The following is a 21,274-nucleotide window of genomic DNA, read 5'->3' as shown; positions in this document are numbered from 1 at the left end:
AAGATTCAAAATGAGTGCAGGAGTGGAGGGAAGGAACACTGTAGGACTTTAGACTAGGCAGTTTAATTTTGTTTACTTATTGACATAAATGCCAGCCACGAAAACAGGAGAAGGAACATCGAGTCCCTCGGATTCGTAAAGACTAACAAACATCAACAAAAGACAAACCCACCGACACGCAATCAAAAAAAGAGGAAAAAAGTGGAGCACTGCACAAGAAGCAGAAGAGATCAGCAGAGATCAAGGCGAGCCCGCTGACAGCAGGAACATTCATGACACTTCATTTTAAATGCATGTTGCGAATACCTTGTGTCACGGTATTCACAACATGCATTTCAAATGAAGTGAAGTGAAGGATCGGCAGGCAATGAAGTTCACAATATATCTTGATTTGCCATGTAAACCAAGCTTCTGTGTGTTTTAATTGCGTTTTATTGCATTTAATTTGTGTTTAATTGCGTTTTCCCATTTCTAACTATATCCAGGAATTTGGGTGTTGTCTGTTTTTGTATGGCTTGACTTAGGAAGTATTTTTGTTAAATATCCAGTTCACTGCTGTTAATTCATTTAGAGAGTTGTTTTTTGTCACTTTCATTTTTATTGTCTTTTACATAGTTATATAAAACTTACACTTTGTTTGTGAATTACAATTCCAATAGTCTGTCGAACACTAACAGTCTTATTGAACACTAACAGTCTTATTACAGAGTACAAATATCATTGCCATTTTCAGTGTCGCTCTTTTGAGTCTTGCATAAGGTCCATTTCACCCATTTTTTCCCTCAAATTGTTCTCCTTGCAATCTCTAAGTGAGTTTTTCCATTAGGAAGATGACTTCAACAATATCTCGCTATTATTGTCTCTGGGCAGGAGGCTGATTCATTTGGAGAGTTTAATTGGTAGTTATATGCTTGTGTGATGAGCATCATAGAGTTTAATGCCGCTGACCTTCTGCAGCTCCTCTCTCAGCCAGGAGGGGAGGGGCTGGCCCAGGCGGTGCAGCAGCTTCGACAACTCTATGTTGTGTTCCCTGTAGTACCTGGAGAGATACGCCCGCGCCTAGAGACAGGAGGGAGGGAGGGACGAGAGGATGGAGGGAGAGGCAGAATGAGACAGCGAAAGAGAGAGAGAGGCGAGGAGATAAGCAGAGATAGATCAGGGTGGGAGGGGGTGGAGGGGGGGGGCAGGGGAGACGGAGCGAGAAACAAAGCAAAGAGTGAAAAGAAGGAAGGCAAGATGGGCAGTAGAGGCAAGGAGATAAGGGAGCAAGAAGGCAAGGGGCAAAGGAAGGAGGGAAGGATGGAAGGAACAGAGGGCAGCACAGGGAGCGGAAGTGAGGGATCGAAGGGGGGAAGTTCAGGAGAGAAAATTAGAAAGACAGCAAGGGAGTCGGAGGGAGGGGGGGGCAAAAAAAACGAGAAATTGAGAGAGATGAATGATGTGCCACCGTCTTTAGATTAGTTTATTTCTCCTCAATAGGACTTTAGGGCCACATGGAGCCATGTGGCGCAGAGAGAAGAGAGGCGAGAGAGGGGGGAAATTACATGAAGGATGCATGAGATCCATTTATCTTTAGGTCTCTCTCTCCCTCCTGTGTGCATCCCTCATCTCTCCCTCTCTGTCTCTCCTCCCTTTTGTCCCCCCCCACCCCCCACCCCCACACCTCCTCCTCCTCTTCCCGCTTCATCTGTCCTCTCCTTCTGTCCCTCTGGTGCGAGCTCTCAGATACATTTTAATTACAGATGACACAGAGGCATGGCCGTTAGGCATATAAAATGTGTATGTGAACATTTTATATCTGTGTGTGTGTGTGTGTGTGTGTGTGTGTGTGTGTGTGTGTGTGTGTGTGTGTGCATGGGTGTTTGTCTTCATGTGAGAGCATATGTGTGATTCATTGTCTGCAGGTCTCTCCTCCATGGAATCAGTGGCTAAGACAAAGATTTATGGATTAGATTCCTTCTACCTTCCTCCCCTCCCTCCTAATCTCTCTCTCTTCCCCTCCCTCCACACTCTCTCTCTCTCTCTCTCTCTCTCTCTCTCAGGGGTGTTGTGTCAGTATTGAATCCTCATAATTAGGTTGTAACTTCCTGGCTGGATCTGATTGGCTGACAGTTTCCACCCCGCTGCTGAGTCCTGTGGGAAATTTTGCCACGGCGACGGAGGGGACTGTGGGATGTCACTGGCTGTTTCTCCCATAATGCAATAGCCAGTCAGGCGGCTGCTTTTTTTTTTTCTTCTCCTCTGTCTCCTTTTGCTCTTTTTCATCTCTGTCTCTTTGTCTGATGCCTATGTCCTTTTGTTTGATCTCTTTTTATCAAAATGTATGCGTTTACCTCTGGTTCCATAGGAGGGTACTTCCTCCCTTTGCTCTTCCCCAAACACTTTGTCTTTCCTCCCTCAAGGAGCTGGCACCAGAAGCCCTTCTGAGGGTCAAACCTGAGAGAAGAAGAGAGAGAGAAGAGAAGTGTGAGAGAGTGAGAGAGAGAGGGAGAGAGAGAGAGAGAGAGAGAGGGAGGGGAGAGAGAGAGAGGGGTAAAAAGGTATACATTAGTGTAATGGATGAGGGAGAATGTGACTGAAAGATGCAAATATTGTTCTTTATCTGCATGCATCAGTGGATGAATAAAAGAGAAAAAAAAGAGTTAAGAGGTTCTCCTTCAGTTTTCCTCTGACAGGAGGAAGAGAGGAAAGGAGGATTAAATAAATAGGCTCCAATGTGGAGGATCTGTCAGAGCGCTGCCATGTCAGAAGAATGAGGAGGAGAAAAGAAAGATTAGGCTTTTGTGTAACTCAGTCTTCACACACCCACGCACCCACACACACACACACACACAAAATACTCCCTTATTATTCTGTCATATATTCATCTCTTACAAATTATTTGTATGCACGGGGGTTTGTGCTTCAAGACAGAGACACTCTGTCCCACTCTGAACTATAAATTCTGGATGTCCCTGCTTGGAGACTGGCGGCCTCAGAGGCAGGCTGCATTCAGATGAGTGGTGCTTGAGACATAAACACTGTTTACCACTCCTTCCGCACTTAAAGTTACACATGCAACACCTCTAATCGACGGTGAATGAGTTGAGACAGACCGTCAAGAGGCTAAAGCTAATTTAGTTGAGTTGTATTGGAACGGAACTGATTCCAGAAGCTTAATTCCTTTGGTGACTATGGTTACATTCAAATTGTTGGAATGTTGCATTTCCACACATTTGAAGTCATTTGAAGCGTATTGGCAGGATATATTTGGGTATGAGCCTCCTGTTTTTATCTCTTACACATGTAAAAACACAACTCCTCCTCTGTGTACATGGACAAAATTCTGCACATGCATTTTTTCCCCGGTGATTTGAGAGAGAAAGAATCTCTTTGCAATACAAGGCAGTTCATAAAAGTTCCATTGGCTATTTACCCTGTTCACACAGAGGTATCTTCTTTCCAGAGGAGACTGGGCAGTGCTGAGTGCCCTAACCTTTAGTACTTTTATTTATTTAGACAGTTGTAAAGTAGAGAGTTAGATCTAGTCTAGCCTCATTCTCTATAAAGTCCTTTGAGACATACAGGTGATAAAGGGCTATATAAATAAACTTTAAACTTGTGCACAAGTACAAACTGTACAAGCAGTTTGATCAGATGTTAACATGCTTATTATGTCCTAATTGATGCATAAAATATATGTTTCAGCCAGGTTTTAATTTTAATCGTCTATTATTGGAAATAAGAGTAATCAGGTCTTATCAATGATTTGATAAGCTGCATATAAACATAGTGAAGTTAACTAAGATTACAATCTGATACTTTCTCGTTTTCTTTTCCTTTAAATCTTTCCTATTTTTTTTTGGTCTCTTTTCTCTCTTGCACGCCAGGTGGAAGGTGCCCTTACCATAGGAGCCCAGGGAATGGAGAGATGAAGGGAGGGAGAGAGAGAGAGAGAGAAGAGAGAGAGAGAGAGAGAGAGAGAGAGAGAGAGAGAGAGAGAGAGACTTACGTAAGGGCCTGGGAGTAGTTAAAATGAGGGGTGACTCCCAGGAACTTCTGGACCTCATCCATCACTGCAGCAGGGTCACTTCTCAGCTGCTGGCCATCTATGATCAGGAGCTACACACACACACACACACACACACACACAGAGACCAACTCAATCCTTCAAGATTATATATAACAGTCTGTGTATGTGTGCGGTGATGCAGTGTGATAGAATAGAACTGTGTGTGTGTGTGTGTGTGTGTGTGTGTGTAGCTGTGTGTGCGCACCTGGTTAGCAGGGTAGTAAGTGAGCCATCTCTCCATGTGTGTGGAGTACAGACCGGGGGTGAGACAGCGGTTCTGCAGGGAGCGCAGCTCAGCCGGCGCCCCCCGTCTCGCACTGATGACATCATAGAAGGTGAAGCGCAGGGCCGCGTGGTCCTCATGGGCTCGCTGATGCTGCGGAAGGTGAGCAGATGCAGCGTTTGCCTCACACCCAGCTACATTATCTGAACTTCAAAGCATTCACCCTGACTGCACAAAGGGTCTCATTCATCACGGAATATATTCACAGCTTTGCACCGGACAGAATTTTTAATATGAACAATGAGAAACATTTCAGCTGCCACGTCTTTGGCATTCATGTTTCATTAATCAAACAGGCTGAGGTTCAGGATTTTCTGGATCTTTTGACATTTCGCACATAGAGACGTATTGATAAATGAGGCCCATTATCTCCACCTCACAGAGAGAAAATCTGACGCCGTACACAATCTCGGATGAAGAATTCAATGCTGCAGCACAATACCGAGAATAATGAAGCGTGCCGCATCGGAGGGTTAAAAAATAATAGATGCATCACCGCCGTCTAATATATTCTGTGTGTGTGTGTGTACCTGGTACCAGCTGTAGGCCCTGTCAGAGGGGTTGATGAGCAGGGTGATGATCTTGGCCTTAGGCAGCAGGGCCGCGGCTCGCCGGGGAGACTCCTCTGAGGGGAAGTAGTTGGCGCTCTTCTCAAACAGGAAGTCTGTGGTCACGTTAGAGGGCACCGGGAAAAACTCCATGTACCTGAGACAGCACACACACACACACACACACACACACACACACACACACACACACACACACACAGGAACACACGCACAGAAGTGAGTGATGATGGTTTTCAAAGTCCCACACAAGTTTCAAAGTCACAAAGTCCTTTATGTCTTTTACTTTGAAGGCAACTTGATGACACAGTTGCCGCGGTATTCAGGTGGAATTCTAACCGTCAAGTTCTTCTCCGACTGGCTCTCAGGTGAATGCACCAGCTGTGTCTGTATCGGCTAAGTACTGTAACTCATTTATGGGACAATTTAGGAAGCCGTATTTCTTTGGGCCGATGTTTGCGGGCTTAACAGGATCATTCTGAAGTAGTCGTTGAACTGTTTTGAAGTGCTTTATGTACCGTTGAAGCCTGTAAGTCACATTGCGGTCTGTAACAGCCTCGCAAAACTAAAGAAGGGCAAAGTGTTGCAGACACAAGTTACTTTATTTGTTAAGAATCTTTCATTTCACCCCTGGCTTCGATTAATCCAGACTGATCTGATAATAGAAAGGCACAGAGAGAGAATGAAAGATAGGAGAAATAATCTGTGTGTGTGTGTGTGTGTGTGTGTGTGTGTGTGTGTGTGTGTCCCCACCAGTCGATGCCTTTATGGTAGTTGTTGGTGTTGAAGAATTGGACCTCTTCATACGTCTTGGGGCTGGGGAAGTTACTGGAGATGGAGGGATGCATGAGCAGGAAGAGATAAAGTGCTGTCGTCCCTGGAAAAAAAGGACATTATTCACAAGGAGTTGATTCAGGTCAGCAGAGTATGTGTGTGTGTGTGTGTGTGTGTGTGTGTGTGTGTGTGTGTGTGTGCGTGCGTGCGTGCGTGCGTGTGAGAGAGAGCTGTCATCCACTGATCCATGCTGGACAATTTTCCCTTCAGCGAGCTGTGAGCTGAGGACATACTGTGTGTTTCTGCTCGTGCGTGTGTGTGTGTGTGTGTCTGCGTTCGTGCGTGCGTTTGTGCGTGTCTGCCCTGACCACAGGCCTCCCCCTCAAATGATTCAAAACCATTTGACACCAATCAACTGCGGGTCCCTGGTCGTGCCCTCTCTGTCTTACACTCTGCAGCTCTCTTTCCACGCCAGTCACCTCACACCCGCTCCCTCGCATCCCTCTCATCCCTCTCCCACTCCTTTATTTATAGAGAGCCACAGCCTTCAATAAGACGAGAATTTACTTTGCTGCTATTGTTGCTATGGCGACCCCCCCCCCCCCCCCCCCCCCCAACAGCTGGTAAATTATCACCTGGTTAATTAGCGGCGTTACGAGACCCCCTCACCTCTCAACCCGAGCAGCAGCAATTACAATCTCTGAAATCACAATACAGCATCGCCATGGACACCATCGCTACCAAGCCTCATGGACTTTGAATGAACTCCCTTTTTGTCGCGCTGACAGAGAGAGAGAGACGGAGGCAAAAATGGTGCAATGTCTGTCTGTGTGCATCTAAAGTGTGCGGTATGGGGGTGGGGAAAAAAAAAAAAAAAGGAGGTAAGAGCCTCTTCTCCACTTTCCCTCTGACAGGACCAAAGGAGAGAGAGAGGGATTAAATAAATGGGCTGTGATGTGGCGGATCTGGAGACCGGGAGACAGGGAGGGACTTTTTTTGTTTGTGTTTGTTTCGTTTCGATGTGCATGCGGGCCTGCCTGTGTGTGAGTGTACATGTTTTTAAGTGCGTGTGCGTGTGTGTGTGTGTGTGTGTGTGTGTGTGTGTGTCCATGCGTACCTGTTTTCTGCGGTCCTATGACCATGAATTTGGGCAATCTGTCGCAGGTTTTCTCTTTAGACCAGATGTCTTTATGTCGCTTGTCATCGCATGGATTCTACAGGAGCACGGACAAAGAATAGGGGTAAATATAATGCCATGCATATAGTACATGAGCTACACACACACATGCACACACACACACACACACACACACACACACATGTACAGATAAGAGCAATAACAATACTTCAATTCTTCTAGTGAGATGCAATGAGAGACGTAGGGATTTACAATACGACAATAACTTATCTTATTACACAAAAGCATGCATACACACACACACATACACACAAACGCACAGATAAAATGCCGACACACTCACACACACAGATGTACAGACGCCACACACACGTGCACACACACCTGCCAGAGCGGGTGCCTCTGTTCGGGGAAGAGCTGGAAGTACTTGTGCGCGAGCTGGAGCGGCGGGAGCGTGTGGAGGTTCAGGTTCGTCCACGAGCGCAGGAAGGAGGCCAGGTGGACGAACGTGTAGAGACCCAGCCGATCGTTACCGTAATTAGAGAGGTGGGTCATGAATATACTGATCTGGGGCGGAGGGAAAAGAGATTGAAAGAGAGAGAGAGAGAGAGAGAGAGAGAGAGAGAAAGGGACCATTCAGTCTTGGGAGTAACACACCTGTGTATTTCTAATCACATAGAGCAAACACCTTGTCATCGTGCAAAACTGTCAAATGTTAAAATCTCGCTTCCTTGTTGCGATAACAGAGTGAATCTAATGTCTGTTGTTGCGACTGCAGTGGAGAGCAAACAGATTCTTTTTCAGTGAGTGATGGTTATTAAGATGCTAATAGAGCGGCTGTCTAGCAGCTACAAAATATCCGCATTTGTATCCACTTTGCAAAGGGACACGCTCACTTTTCGTTACACACGATTATACCTGACTTTTTCCAATGACACAGTTTAAAGAATGAGGAGGAACACAAACAACTGCTTTGACTTGTGTGCTGAAACTGATGCGTTCACCACTTCACATAAGGAAGTCGTGCAATACTCCTCATAGCCACTAGGTGATAGGAGAGATGCAGCTACTCACAGAGGAGTGTTTCGGTGTGTCCATGATAGTGAATGTGTGTGTGTGTGTGTGGGTGTGTGTGTGTGGGTGTGTGAGGGGGGAAGAGAGACTCAGAGGGAGAGAAGGAGCGATAGTGTGTTAGTCGAGGCTATCTATCCACGCCTCAGTGCTTTTATAGGCTGATCAAAGAGACAAGCCGAGATAGCAGCTACAGACGCACATGCGCATATACGCACTCACTCACACACTCTCTCTCACACACACACACACAGACACACACACACACACACGCTTCTTTTGTGATTGGAGGGAGCTTGGGAACTTGAAGCGTCTGGCTGAAATGTTAACATCAGCCATTAAGATATGAATTATTTGGTGGGTGTGTGTGTGCGTGTGTGTGTGTATGCGCATGCGTGGGTGTGTATGTTTGTGTGAATGCCTACGTGAATGTGAATATGTGTGTGTGTGGGTGTGTGTATACGTGTCTGTGCTCACACACACACACACACACACACACACACACACACAGTGAATTTTCATGGTGACAGAAGACTGTCGGTGCTCCTCTTTAACGCTGAAGGTTGCCGTAGATACAAAGCGACACGGTGTCGGGGTTTGATGGATCAGCGTCCGGCCGACCCGGAAAGCCGCTCGGAATACTGATCGCCTCCGAATACTGATGGGGAGAATTGCGTGTGTGCGTGTGTGTGAGAGAGAGAGAGAGAGAGAGGAACAGAGCATGTGTGTGGCCAATTGTGTGTTTGTGAGGGAGAGAGCAACAGGGAGAGAGAGTGTAATCGTTCATGTGCATGTGTGTGTGTCAGTGTAATTGTTTATGTGTATGTGTGTCTATGTAGCTATCTGTGTGTGTGTGTGTGTGTCAGTGTAATCGCGCGCGTCTGCCGCTGCTATCTTATCTGCTGCTCACTCTGAGGAACCAGCGGCGCCCCGCCCGCCCTCGCCTGCTTCGTATCAATCTAGTCGATGTCAGAGCTACAATGTGGAACCGCTGTCGAGGCATTACCAAGCACTCAACCAAACACAACAGAGACACACAGCAGTCACAACGCTCGCCCCTCCTCTCCTTTCATTTGGAATTTGAAAAAAAAAAACCCAAAAAAAACCAACCTCCCTCTTCAAAGCAAGAATTGAATATTTAAAGCTGTTTTTTTTTTTACTGAAAACATCAATTTACAGTAGGAATGGTGAGGAGTGTTTCTTATGGCATGCCGCATGCGAAAACACACACACACACACACACTGTATATACACACACACACACACACACACACTATATGCTATAAACCATTTCAAAGTCATTTCTCGCTTTTGTCTTTTTTTTTTTGTTGTTGTTTTTTTTCTTTGACTCCTTTGAAAACGAGAAAGAAAACAGGCAAGGTGATCAAAAAGTGATTTATGTTCCCTTCAAACCACTCAATACCCTATGACGTCTGACTCATACAGAAAGCTCAAACAGTCTGTGCTGGTGTGTGTGTGTGTGTGTGTGTGTGTGTGTGTTGGGGGGGTAGTGCATGTGCAGGTGTATGTGTGTGTGCATCAGAGAGAGAGAGAGAGAGAGAGAGTCTGACTGATATTGAACGCGAAAAACACTCATTAGGTAGCATGGGCTTAAGCGCCGGCTGCCAAGGTAAAGAGAGGGAGGAGAGGAGGAAGACGATTTGTGTTTGTAATTGATGTCTCAGTCCTGGGGTTATACATACACACTCACACACTAATGCCCAGAGAAAGAGAGAGAGAGAGAGGAGAGACAAAGACAGAGAGACAGAGAGAAAGAGGGAGACAGAGAGAGAGAGAGAGAGAGAGAGAGAGAGAGTTTTGTTTTCTTCCAGAGACGCCAATTTGGCAGGTTAATTTGAAAAAAAAACAACTCTTGTAAGCCCTCAGCTCTCTCCACAGCACAAACCTTATTGTGGATCTCAGGAAGGAAGAAGTCAATTAACTGATTTCCAAATAAGGGACCACATAAACCTTTTCCACAGCATCTAGTGACTCATTTCCCGAGTGTTGTATTGCTCTGAGTCTCCCCTATGTGCCTTTAATAAAGAATACTTTCATTGACACCAGGCTCAAATCATTCCTGGAACTGGACTGGTGGGGGATGGGGGGGGGGGGGGAGTGTAAAAACGAGAGACCCAACCCCCGCAGCAGCCTCCCTCTTTTAATCTTCATCCCTTGTCTTTTCCTCTCATTGCTCCGGCACAGCTGAATTTCCTCCCTCTTCTGTCATCCTTTAATGTCTTGCTCTCTCCCTCACTCTCTCATCTGCTCCGAAAAGTCACTTCATTTTCTCCCCCTCCAATCTCACGCTGACCTAGATGCTCTGATGAAGCATGTCAGTCCACCGTGGAGCGATGTTCTTCAAAGTCCATACGCCCGCACGTGCGCACACACACACACACACACACACACACACACACACACACCATGTCATGTGAGATTAACAGAACGCCAGTCATGTATTCTGGTTTGTAACATGTTCCAATCCCCTCAAACATGATTGGTTATCTGAAGACATGCGGTAGTTTATGCAGTTCATATTTGATTGACTTGCCTTTGGTTTAGGATGGATTCTTTATTCTGTCTATCTATCTATCTATCTATCTATCTATGCCCTCTTTCCTCTACCACTCGCTCCTACACCCTCTCTCCCTCCTTCCGCCTCTTTCCCTTCCCTCTCTCCCTCCATGTGTGGCAGAGGCAGCCTGCTTCCCATTACAGACCACTTAGTTCCAGATACATTTCTCTCTGATTAAATTGGTAGTGCTACTAAACAGACCCCCACCCCCACCCCTACCCAACAGCCACCCACCCATCTCGTTCTCTCTCTTTCGTCATCACCGCCCTCTCTCCCCTTCTTGCTCTCTCTCTCTCTCTCTCTCTCTCTCTCTCTCTCTCTCTCTCTCTCTCTCTCTCTGTCCATCTCCGTCTCTCACCAGCGGATAATTGAAAGCTGAACATCAATACAGCAAATGATGTCAGTTCAATTTATTCTGCCTGCTCTGGTCAACGGCTACCGGCCTCTCTCCCCTTCCATTGTGTTGTCTTTCATCACTTTACCCCCACTCTCTAATTTCTCCTCCTCCTTCGATTGTCGTTTGAGTTTCGTGTGTGTGTGTGTGTGTGTGTGTGTGTGTGTGTGTGTGTGTGTGTGTCTGTATGTGTTGATGAGCTGGTACAGCCTTCATTAGAAATCAGCAGGACTCCAGAGAGAGGAAAGGAGGAAGTAGTGGAAATGAGACAAAAAGAAGTGTGGAGAGATGCACATCATGTGTGAGCAAAGAGAAACGCGCACGCGCACACACACACACACACACACACACACACACACAGACACACACACACACAGACACACACACAGACACACACACACAGAGACACACACAAACACGCAGAGTCACATTCTGCAATGTATTCTGCAATTGAGGGAAGGGGAAATTAACATTTTTGGAAGAGAAAAAAATGGTGCCGCAAACATTATGGATGAGAACTGTTTAGCTTGTATTTGTTATAAACTTTGGGTGGAGAATTAGAGGGAGGGAGGGAGAGAGAGAGAGAGAGGGAGGAAGGGAGGGAGGGTGATGGGTGTGAGGGTGGAAAACAGGGTAAGACAGAAGGCTAGAAGGGAGGGAGATTGTGCTGATATTTGGTCTTTGGCTAATAAGCTTGGTGGCAGAGCTAAGCGCTAAATGTCAGCACTGATATATGTCTACAGCTCTGCTTATGTCAGCTAGACACACATTTATGCACACATACACACACACACACACACGCATGCTAACACACACAAACACTCTCGTGCACTTGTGTTTGTGTGTGTGTGTGTGTGTGTGTGTGTGTGTCTGTATGTGCATCACTTCCTCTGTATGTGTCTGGATTCTCAAGTGACACAAGATGCCGTGACCTGAAAATTAAATCTCAATCTGTCTGCCACCCTCTCACCCTGTCCGCCTCTCTCTCTCTCTCTCTCTCTCTCTCTCTCTCTCTCTCTCCCTATCTCTCACTCTTTCTCTCTCCCTCTCTCTCTCTGGTCATTTGCTGGGGAATCACTGGTGCCCTATTGGCTGTTTGCAGAGTCTAGGTCGTCCAATCGATTGTCGAGCCTTTGTCAGATGGAGAGTTCAATGATCGCTGATGCAGCCTGGAAAGATACAAAAGTATCTGTATACACACACCCGCACACATACACACACACACACACACACACACAAAGTCACATCCAATATGTGGGTAGTTGTTAGTGGTAAACTGTGGCACCACGGGCCAAATGTGATTTAAAGTCATTGGATGGGAAGTGACAATGTTACCAACACTCCGACCATCAAACAATGGGAAACCCCCGGGGGCTTCAGCAATCAGCCACAGAACACTATTGATTACACACTAATGAAAGGCTTTGTATCTGCAGATGGAAACATATCAGTTAGGAAATATTCTCTACTTAGCAAGTAAAAGATTAAAAGGAGTGTGTATGCCGGCGTGTGTGTGTGTGTGTGTGTGAGAAAGAGAGAGAGAGAGAGCACACTTCATGGCAGATAGCTCCAATCCAGTGTTTAAATTGCTTTTGTGTTTGATAAGTCTCCTCATTAAGAGATATAACAAGAAGAGAGCCTCGTCTCTTATTACACTGATTAAGAAAGGGAAGAAGTGAGAGAAGAGGACAAAAGATGGGGGAAATGGAGAAAAAAATGCAATTAGCCTCTGTCTGTTTCTGGGCTCTGAGAGATTTTCCAGCCCTTATGTAATGTGTGCGTGTGTGTGTGTGTGTGTGTGTGTGTGTGTGTGTGTGTGTGTGTGTGTGTGTGTGTGTGTGTGTACGCATCTCTCCTCATTCTGAAAGCTTGTTTTGATTATAGAACACATCACTGGTAATGTGATGCAAAATGCAAAAATTGAATTTGTAACATTCATTTAGAGTTAGAGTTAAGAACTCTTTTCATCCCTTTGAACAACTATCAGCTGAAACAGCTACACACATAAAACACCTACATCCTCACACACACTCAGACACACACACACACACACCCTCACACATACAAACACACATTATCTATACAAACATATTCTGGCACCAATCATCACCTCAAGAACGCACAGCAAAGTCACAGCAAGAATAGCACAATGACAAGGTGATAGGTTGAAAATTGCTGGAGGTGTTTTGACTGGGCAGAACATGTGAGGTATAATTTTTTTTGGCAACGATCATCAGAAATAGATCCTAATGAAGTGAAAACTGTCATCGGAGATAACAGTTCTGAGTCTCACCGTCTGCAGTCTGAAAATGTCTTTAAAGTAATATGCTATGAGATTGTCATTTTTTGATGTTGGCGACATCATCGGTGCCAAGCGCTCATTACTGTGATGTTTTTGTACTGGTCCTCCCAGAGATCACTTCGCAATCAAACAGCACTGCGTGGTTGCTGTTACCAGTGCTGTGACGTCTTTTTTCTTCGATTGATGCAGTTTCTGTAGGTGCCGCTCTTTTCTTTGTCTTCTCTTTGTCTAGAAATGTTCCTGGGAAAGAGCTCTCAATCTGACACTGAGTGTTGAGAACAGCAAAAATTTGAAAACCCTGCATCTCCAAGATGTCACCTTTTCAGGAACTAAGAAAAACAGCCTTGTTTTAGCTTGATCACGATGCGTTTTTGAGTTTATCCTGTGGATTTGGTTTCATAAGCCCAGGAGGTCGGAGAATTTTCTCAAGCCTCTGAGGAGCATGTAATCCTTCAAATGAAGTGAAAACATGAAAATCACCAATATTGGAGTTACAGTACATGGCTTTCACAGGGCAATGGCTAAATGTAGAAGAAAAAATATGAGGAACATCTTCCTGATAGAGTTGCAATCCAAATCTCAACTGTCTCAAAGCTTAAAGATCCTTCTCTAGCTTGTGTACGTTATCTCTCCTCTTTTGCGACTGGTGTAGATTTAACAAGGATATAGGGATGTTCCCATCTTCCCATCCAGTTGTTTTGTCTCCAGTACCGATCCGGGTAATTACATTTTGTACCAATCCAATGTTTTTCTAATTTTCAGCACCACACATAGTAAAGTGAAGCTCAAGTCAATCCAGTGTGCGGTCAAACCCAGCAGTGACATGGTTAGACATCCACTCCAAATGACTGTAGTGAAACTAATGGCGGTCACATCTTTCAAGCAATCAAGTGTTCACATACCCTACATTTTCCATCACCAAGAAGGAATTCCATTTTTTTTTTTTTTACATTTTTCTCTGGGGTAATTTATCTATTTTTTTCAGTGCATCCGGACTTCTTGTGAGCTCCTATGTGAGAATTCCTTTTCCTACGGATGGCGTTTCTTCAAGTACCCAATTAAATTAATAGTACAGCGATTAGCTCTGCTGCTGCATTGCAAACAGTACAATTAGCTGTTTGACTGCTTTCGCCCTCTGGTTTAAAGTCATTCCCGACTGCAGACATGACTCCTGCCAGCTGCTTTGAAACGGCGGACTGCCGTAAGTGGTGGACGACGCTTGTTTATGGTAAATACTTTTTACGTCAATTTGCATAAATGGACCAGAGGGGAGAATTGAATAAATACATGTGTAAATGGATCGGACGCTGAGCATCGAGCGACCTGTAGTCAATACCGATACCTCAAAATTCACCCGAATCAGAACATCAGATTAGTTGTCCCTAACATTTTATACATTCAGTGTATGTTTCTGTTATTATTTGTTATTTTAAACCAAGTCAAAAAAAATGTGTAGAGAGTAGAAGAAAGGAAGACAGATAGGCTGGTAGACTGACAGATGGAGAAAGATAGACAGAAAGAAAGGAGGAAAGAAAAAGAAAGAAATGTGAACAAAAGAGATAAAGAGGTACAGAGAGAGAAGAAAGAGGTAGATTGTGTCGTGGTGTGAAGCTGCAGTTGACTCTGTGATGTTCGCTGAGTTTTGACAGCTCCTCTAGTACGGCACTCCCCCACCTGACACTTCAATAGAACCTACTGCTGGTCTATGAGCATGTCTGTGCATGTCTGTTTCTGTGTGTGTGTGTGTGTGTGTGTGTGTGAGAGAGAGGGAGAGAGAGAGAGATAGAGAGAGAGAGAGAGAGAGAGAGAGAGAGCGAGAGAGATTAGCCGGGGATAATTTCTATGTGTGTGTGTGTGTGTGTGTGTGTGTGTGTGTGTGCATGCGTGCGCATGTGCGTGTGAGCATGCATGCGTGTACGTTGCATTTTAAAGGAACTGCCACCAAAATCTAATTCTGTTGCTTAATTCAAAGCAAAATCGAGTCAAGCTGACATACACAGCAGGGGTAGCGAGGGCGGGAGGACGTGTGTGTGTGTGTGTGTGTGTGTGTGTGCGCTCGTCTGTGTTCGCACGTGCGTGTGTGTGTGTGTGTGACAGCAGCCCCCCTGTGGTGAGACCTAATTTAAAGTGAGGAGATGAACACGGCTCCACAGTGAGAAGCAGCCCCTGACAGAGAGCGAGAGAGACACACACACAAAGAGAGGAAGAAAAAGAATAAAAGCCAGAGAGGGAGAGAGGAACTTAGCTTTACAGAGGGAGCAAGAGCCCCGGCTGGTAGCGTCTTTTAGGCGCTAAAAACCCAAATAAAAAGCGACAGTCCTCTCTGTCTGTCTCTATCTTGGGTCTGAGCGGAGTGTGAGAGTGTGTGTTTGGTCGTGTGTGTACTGATATGTGCTTGTGTGTGCACGCGTCTCCCTCTGACTCACCGGGTTGAGCAGCACCGTGAGGAACAGCTCTCCCCCTCGGATGCTTTTGTCCAGCTCTTTGGGTCCTCCGGGGTATTCCTTATAGTAGATGGTGTGAGTGAAGAGGCCGCACGTCTGGCGAGGGAGCACCTACACACACACACACACACACACACACACAAACAATAAAAGAATGAGTCATCATCAGTCTAATATGATTTTACGCATCTTCAGTTTGCAGAGGAAGTCTGTGGAGGAAATTGAACAAATAGCTCATGATGGAAGTGGAGCACTCAGCCAAGTGAACAGGTTACAAGGAGAGAAACCCCGCAGGGAGCAAGCAGGACTCATGGGACAAAAGCAGTGGAAGTGTCAGGCTCGCGTTATTTTCCGAACACGCCTATTGCTTTCATTGGCCCAACCCTCGCTAGAAAGAGTCAAGTAACCGAGCTGCTGTTTTATGCCATTTCACCCCAGCGTTCTTACTGTGTTTATTCTGTGTACTTTGTTCATGTTCCATTTTGTTGTCAACATTTAATCTTTGTCTGCCCACCCTTGACACTCTCTGCATGCCTGACCGTGCTAGCAGGGAGATCCCTCTCCGTGAGGCCCTCTTCCCACGGTTTCTTCCATCCACCCTGATGAGGTTTCTGTGGGAGTTTTTCCTTCTTCTCACTGGGGGTCTAAGGTTGGGTGTCATTTCCATTTATTGTTTTCATAATGTGTTAAATTGACTTGACTTCTGACTTGACTTGGTGAAATGTCAAAACACCTTAACACATCGGCTCCAAACGTGATTTGCGCCTCAACAGGGGACCGAAAATTGATTTTTGCCTGACCTGTCTGCTTAGTATAGACATGGATGGTTGTGCATATGTATGTGCGGCTTGTGTGTGGCACTGTGTCTTGCATTGTTTGTGATGTTGCTTTGATAAAGAAATTGTGGGATAAACTACTACTGCTACTAGTTTCTGTGTGAGGTTTCTGGAACTGCTGTGACCATCTATTTTAAAACAAAATGACTTACAAAGGTGACAACAAACTAGTTACAAAGGTCATTTTAAACTAGGGGAATAATTTAGCAAACAGCATACAAGATGCTACTACAGATGCATGGATAAAATGGCCCTTCTGTTGTCAAGCTGGTCTGCTTCCTGGTTTCTACAAATAAGAAATAAGACTTAAGAGCAGGCCTCGGACCATCTTATATGTCACAAAATGTATATATATATATATATATATATATATATATATATATATATATATATATTTATATATCATAACGTTACCCATCCCAGTGGTGAAACACAGATGCCAGTGCTGCTGACGGGTCAAGCCTCATGCTTGCAGTGCATCATATAAGTCAAATTAGGATTGTACGTCAGTGAGTACTTCCAGTGCACTTGGGCCATGAGTCATCGTGTCCTGTCTGACCACCCCGCCCCACTCATAAGATGTCAATATCTCACAGGCTCTTTATTGTTACCAGTGACTCTACAGCAATTTTATGGGTGGATCAGGTTTCAAAAAGGGATTGGAAACATTTCATCCACTTAACTGATTTTGCCTGCCTTTCCCATTGAATTAATCAACAAGGAATATTCACATGCTCAGTGAGCAAGTGATTCATATCTCTAGCCACGCTCCTATAGATTACGTCTTTGAAACAAGGCCTAACCAAGGATCTCATTATAGTGAATGGTTGATATGCTGTTTCCCAGGAGCTCAAGTGTGATATCAGGATTTGTTGAACAGCTCCGCTTACTCTCACATGTAGGCTGCACTGGCTAATCAAACCTCTGATCAGCTCCAATTTGAGCTGATCATCCTAGAGAGCCAGAGAGTCTTTTGGCTCTTCTGTATATTTTATTTAGTTATTTAGGCTAAAATTACGTGTCCGGTAGTGTTACAGATATCAAAAAGATGTGAACAAGCATGAAAGATCAAAATACATACCGTATCTGCATGAAGTGTTTAAGAACTGGTACATTTTTTTTTTAAATTAATTTCATTAGATCTCTGCACATATCAGTGCAATCTCTACCTCCAATCTTTAGGCTACTTATACTGGGCATACTTAAACTCTGGACAAAGTGTTAATTAAGAGAAGAAGAAGAGAAGAGAAGAAGAACAAGAGAAGAGAAGAGAAGAGAAGAGAAGAGAAGAGAAGAGAAGAGAAGAGAAAAGAAGAGGTCTTTATTGTAAACTCCTTGTGGAGCACTACTCTGAAATAGAGAGCAAAGGCTGGAAGCGCAGATATTGGTTTATCTATAAAACACTGCAGCAGTACACTAACACACACACGGAGAGAGAGGGAGAGAGAGAGGGAGAGAGAGAGAGAGAGAGAGAGAGAGAGAGAGAGAAAGAAAGGCCACCAGAGCCACAGACACTCAGCACTATTTCACCAAACCAATTATCCACAGAGCTATAGCTCAAACTGATATAGTACATTTTAAAAAGAAATACACACACACACACACACACACACACACACGCATGCATGTACGCACACACAACACACACACACACACACAGAGCACAATCCCATATCTCAGTCTGATTTGTTCTGATACTGTGGGTCCAGTGGGTGACTCTCAATCTGCTGACACACAAACACCAATTTTACGGCCTTAAAGACAACTTCCAGTCCTCTTCAGAGCAAACAAAAGAGGGAGGGAGAGAGAGAGAGAGAGAGAGAGAGAGAGAGAGGTAAATAGACAGAGTTTGCAAGAAGAAGAGGAAGAGAGAAAGGATCAGAGAGGTAAAGATAGAGGAGAAAAGGGGAGGAAGTGAGCGCCGCCCAAGAGTAACTTCAGGACAAGCCAGAAAACTATACGATTTATCAGAGTCTAAATGCATACCATCCGCTTTATGGTGCAGTGATTGAAGATTTTAATCTGATTTTACTTTGGCTCTGAGCAGGTGCACAATCATGCACGGAGGCACACACACACACACACACACTCACACACACACATACACACAGACACACACACACACACACCGCAAGCAAACAGCCTCTCAGAAAAAGTTAAGCCTTCATGAGCCTCAGTTCGATTACTTTTTCTCTTTTTCCTACTTTAATTTTTCAGTACGGTACGTAACGTCTTGGAGCAAGTGCAAAGATTAGCCATTTCACAATTTCTCTACACTGGTTTCCGATCGGTCAACATCTTCAACAGCGGTTAATAATAAATGTATACAATTCTGCAGGTGGGTAAAGACCAAATAGAACATTTGAAGGTAAAAGGTTCTACTTGGCCAGTCGTTTAAAGAGATGGGTTCTGGAGTGCGGTGAAGCTGCTGTCCCATCAGCATAAGTTGTGCAGAGGGATGCTGTAAGAACCGGTGAGGTGGGAGGAAAGTAGGCCCAGCATATATTGGGTCTCTCTCAGCTCACCAGTGGCAGACGACTCTGATTCATCTGTCACAGGCCCGAGGCCCACATGGCTTTTCCCAGAGGTCGTCTCATCATGTGACCTTGCTGCGAGCTATTAGGCGGTTCCACTGGGTATTGGATAGCCCGGCTGTACTGAACAGGGTTAAGTGGGATTCCCTCGGTAGCTGTCTGAGCCAGCTGGCGCCAGACTAAGGTGGCAGCGACAGCGGCTCCTCTCCCAGCCGGGGCCGTGTGTGTTGCTCAGTTGGAGGATCTCTGCCTCAGGGGTGATGGGTGCAAGCATCTCCGCTGCATTTTGCCTCGCTCAGCGTGCATTCAGACTGCCGGCAACTCGATCAACAAGTCGCAGGACGGGGCGCCCCGGTGGCTCAACCGGTAGAGCGAGTACCATTAAGGCTAAGTCCTAATCGCAGCGGCACGGGTTTGGATCCGGCCCATGCCCTTTGCTGCATGTCATCCCCTCTCTCTCTCTCTGCCCTGTCTTTCCTGTCTCTCTCTACTGTGACTATCCAATAACGCAGAAAGAAAAAAAAAGTCACCGGAAGTCCATTCATTCCCTACAGAGCCGAGTGACCAGGGAAACTCGGCCTGTTGGTCACGGCCGAGAATTCGCGATCATCGGCCTTCAACAGCCGGTTTGCATGCTTCCTTGTTTCCCTACCAATGTGATTGTGTTTCATGAACAATAGTTTCACCTGGCAAGTGCACAGCGGGGAGAAGTTGATAACAGGCATTCAAAGCTTCCCAGTTCTCTACAACTTTCACCAGACTATAGGCATAAACAAAAACGATGCTTGGAGAACGGTTGCATCCATCGCTGAGGTCGACGGTAAGCTTCAAAGTCATTTTATTGCGTTTTTTCTGTTTATTTTCAATTAATGCCACCTAATTAGTCCGTGCCAGCTAGGTATGTTACATTACAACAACGCAATGTTATGACAGGCAATACCAGAGCAGCAAAATATACATAATTTGCCAGTTCACAACTTTGTAGCTGCAGACCACTGTATAGATGCAATTAGAGCCTCTGGCACTGCCCACAGCCTCTCACACTGCCTCAGTAAAGAGATCCATCAACCAAGTCGCTCACAGTGTGAACGCCCTGTCAGGGTTATGGTCAACATCTTAACTCCTCTTCTATACATGTTTACAAGATCGTACGGATTGCTGCTGGATATAATAAGGTGGTGCACAATGTGAATATTTGGCAGCGTGTTGGCTTGGAGGCTGCGAGTTGAGTCGGACAAGCTTTCTGTTCCATAACAGCCACGTAAGGCACAGAGAGGAGTCGTTGTCAGAGGGTATTCACAGTGTTCTTTTTGTTGGAAATCCAATTTTATTTCAGAAATTTCACATTTAAGGATGTGACTGTGATTCCTTTTCCATGTCATACAGCTGATCCTTCCTGGGTTTATCTGCTATTGTTGGGAGTTTCATTTCTTCTTTTGAATCCGTCACACTTACACGGCTTAATCTCTCAGTTCTGTGATTTTCACCTTGGACAGAGGCAGGCATGTTACACTGAAGCAGGGCTCCTTGAAGTGTGTGTGGCACAGTCTACCACAGTGGAGGAAAATACATTACTGAGGCAGTAGGTTTAGGTGTGTGGGCCTTTGTCTGGGTCTCTTTTGATTAGTTCAAAGCTTGAGTAAAAGTCTTTCAGCTTCTTCTCTAATCTCTGTACCACAGGAGTGCCAATGTTGTAGGTGCTGATAATGAATTTAGGGGTGGTCTCTACATAAAGTTGTTTAATCGTCACTATATCACCAAGGTACCTGAACATAAAACAACTAAGACTTGAAGAAGACATCCTTAAGATCTTTATTTAAAATGTGAACAGTAGTAAACAAGGAGTCTCTACCCTCAAATCTCAAGTCTCAAATCGCTCAAGATTATAGTCCTTTTACTTTTTTGGTTCCCGGGGAGTATTCCTCTTCTTAACCTTTTCTTTGAAATTCTTCTCCTTTATGATTGATGGCCCCAGCAACAGCGAAACAATGAATCTTGGCTCGCTGTTTGAGTACCTAGTTACCTTCTGCTTTGTATGAAACAATAATTCAAAGTCCTTATTTTCTGCCTTAAAGTTGATTTTTCTTTGTTCTTTCCCCTGTTTTCTGTCTTCATGATGTATCTTGCTGTAAAGCGTTGAATATTTATGTTTGTTCAGGGGCTTCTTATTTAATTCACTGAGTTATTCAGCAGTGCCTCTGAATAACTTATTATTGATGATACATAATAATAACACATTATGACCCTTCAAACTGTCAGCTGTGTATTGTATTGAAAGGAAGTAGGATTAAGTGGCTGTCTTT

General features: G+C 45.0%; 1 protein-coding gene across 3 annotated transcripts in view; it reads right to left on the bottom strand.

The window, feature by feature from the left end:
• The window catches only part of ndst3 (N-deacetylase/N-sulfotransferase (heparan glucosaminyl) 3), a 39,379-nt gene that overhangs the window by 1,308 nt on the left and 16,797 nt on the right, over positions 1–21,274 (bottom strand). For all 3 annotated transcript variants that reach the window (XM_071913030.2, XM_071913031.2, XM_071913029.2), the window contains 9 exons: positions 15,584–15,712; positions 7,197–7,379; positions 6,792–6,888; positions 5,654–5,777; positions 4,865–5,039; positions 4,257–4,427; positions 3,992–4,101; positions 2,334–2,436; positions 949–1,059 (listed from right to left, as the gene is read on the bottom strand). In XM_071913030.2, the coding sequence (XP_071769131.1) occupies positions 949–1,059; positions 2,334–2,436; positions 3,992–4,101; positions 4,257–4,427; positions 4,865–5,039; positions 5,654–5,777; positions 6,792–6,888; positions 7,197–7,379; positions 15,584–15,712 (1,203 nt within the window). The remainder of the gene's footprint in view (positions 1–948; positions 1,060–2,333; positions 2,437–3,991; positions 4,102–4,256; positions 4,428–4,864; positions 5,040–5,653; positions 5,778–6,791; positions 6,889–7,196; positions 7,380–15,583; positions 15,713–21,274) is intronic.

Source organism: Centroberyx gerrardi, chromosome 3, assembly GCF_048128805.1.
Source record: "Centroberyx gerrardi isolate f3 chromosome 3, fCenGer3.hap1.cur.20231027, whole genome shotgun sequence".
In the NCBI taxonomy this organism is placed as follows: domain Eukaryota; kingdom Metazoa; phylum Chordata; class Actinopteri; order Beryciformes; family Berycidae; genus Centroberyx; species Centroberyx gerrardi.
The sequence above is the reverse complement of the archived record's forward strand: the minus strand, read 5'-3'. Positions and strand labels throughout refer to the sequence as shown.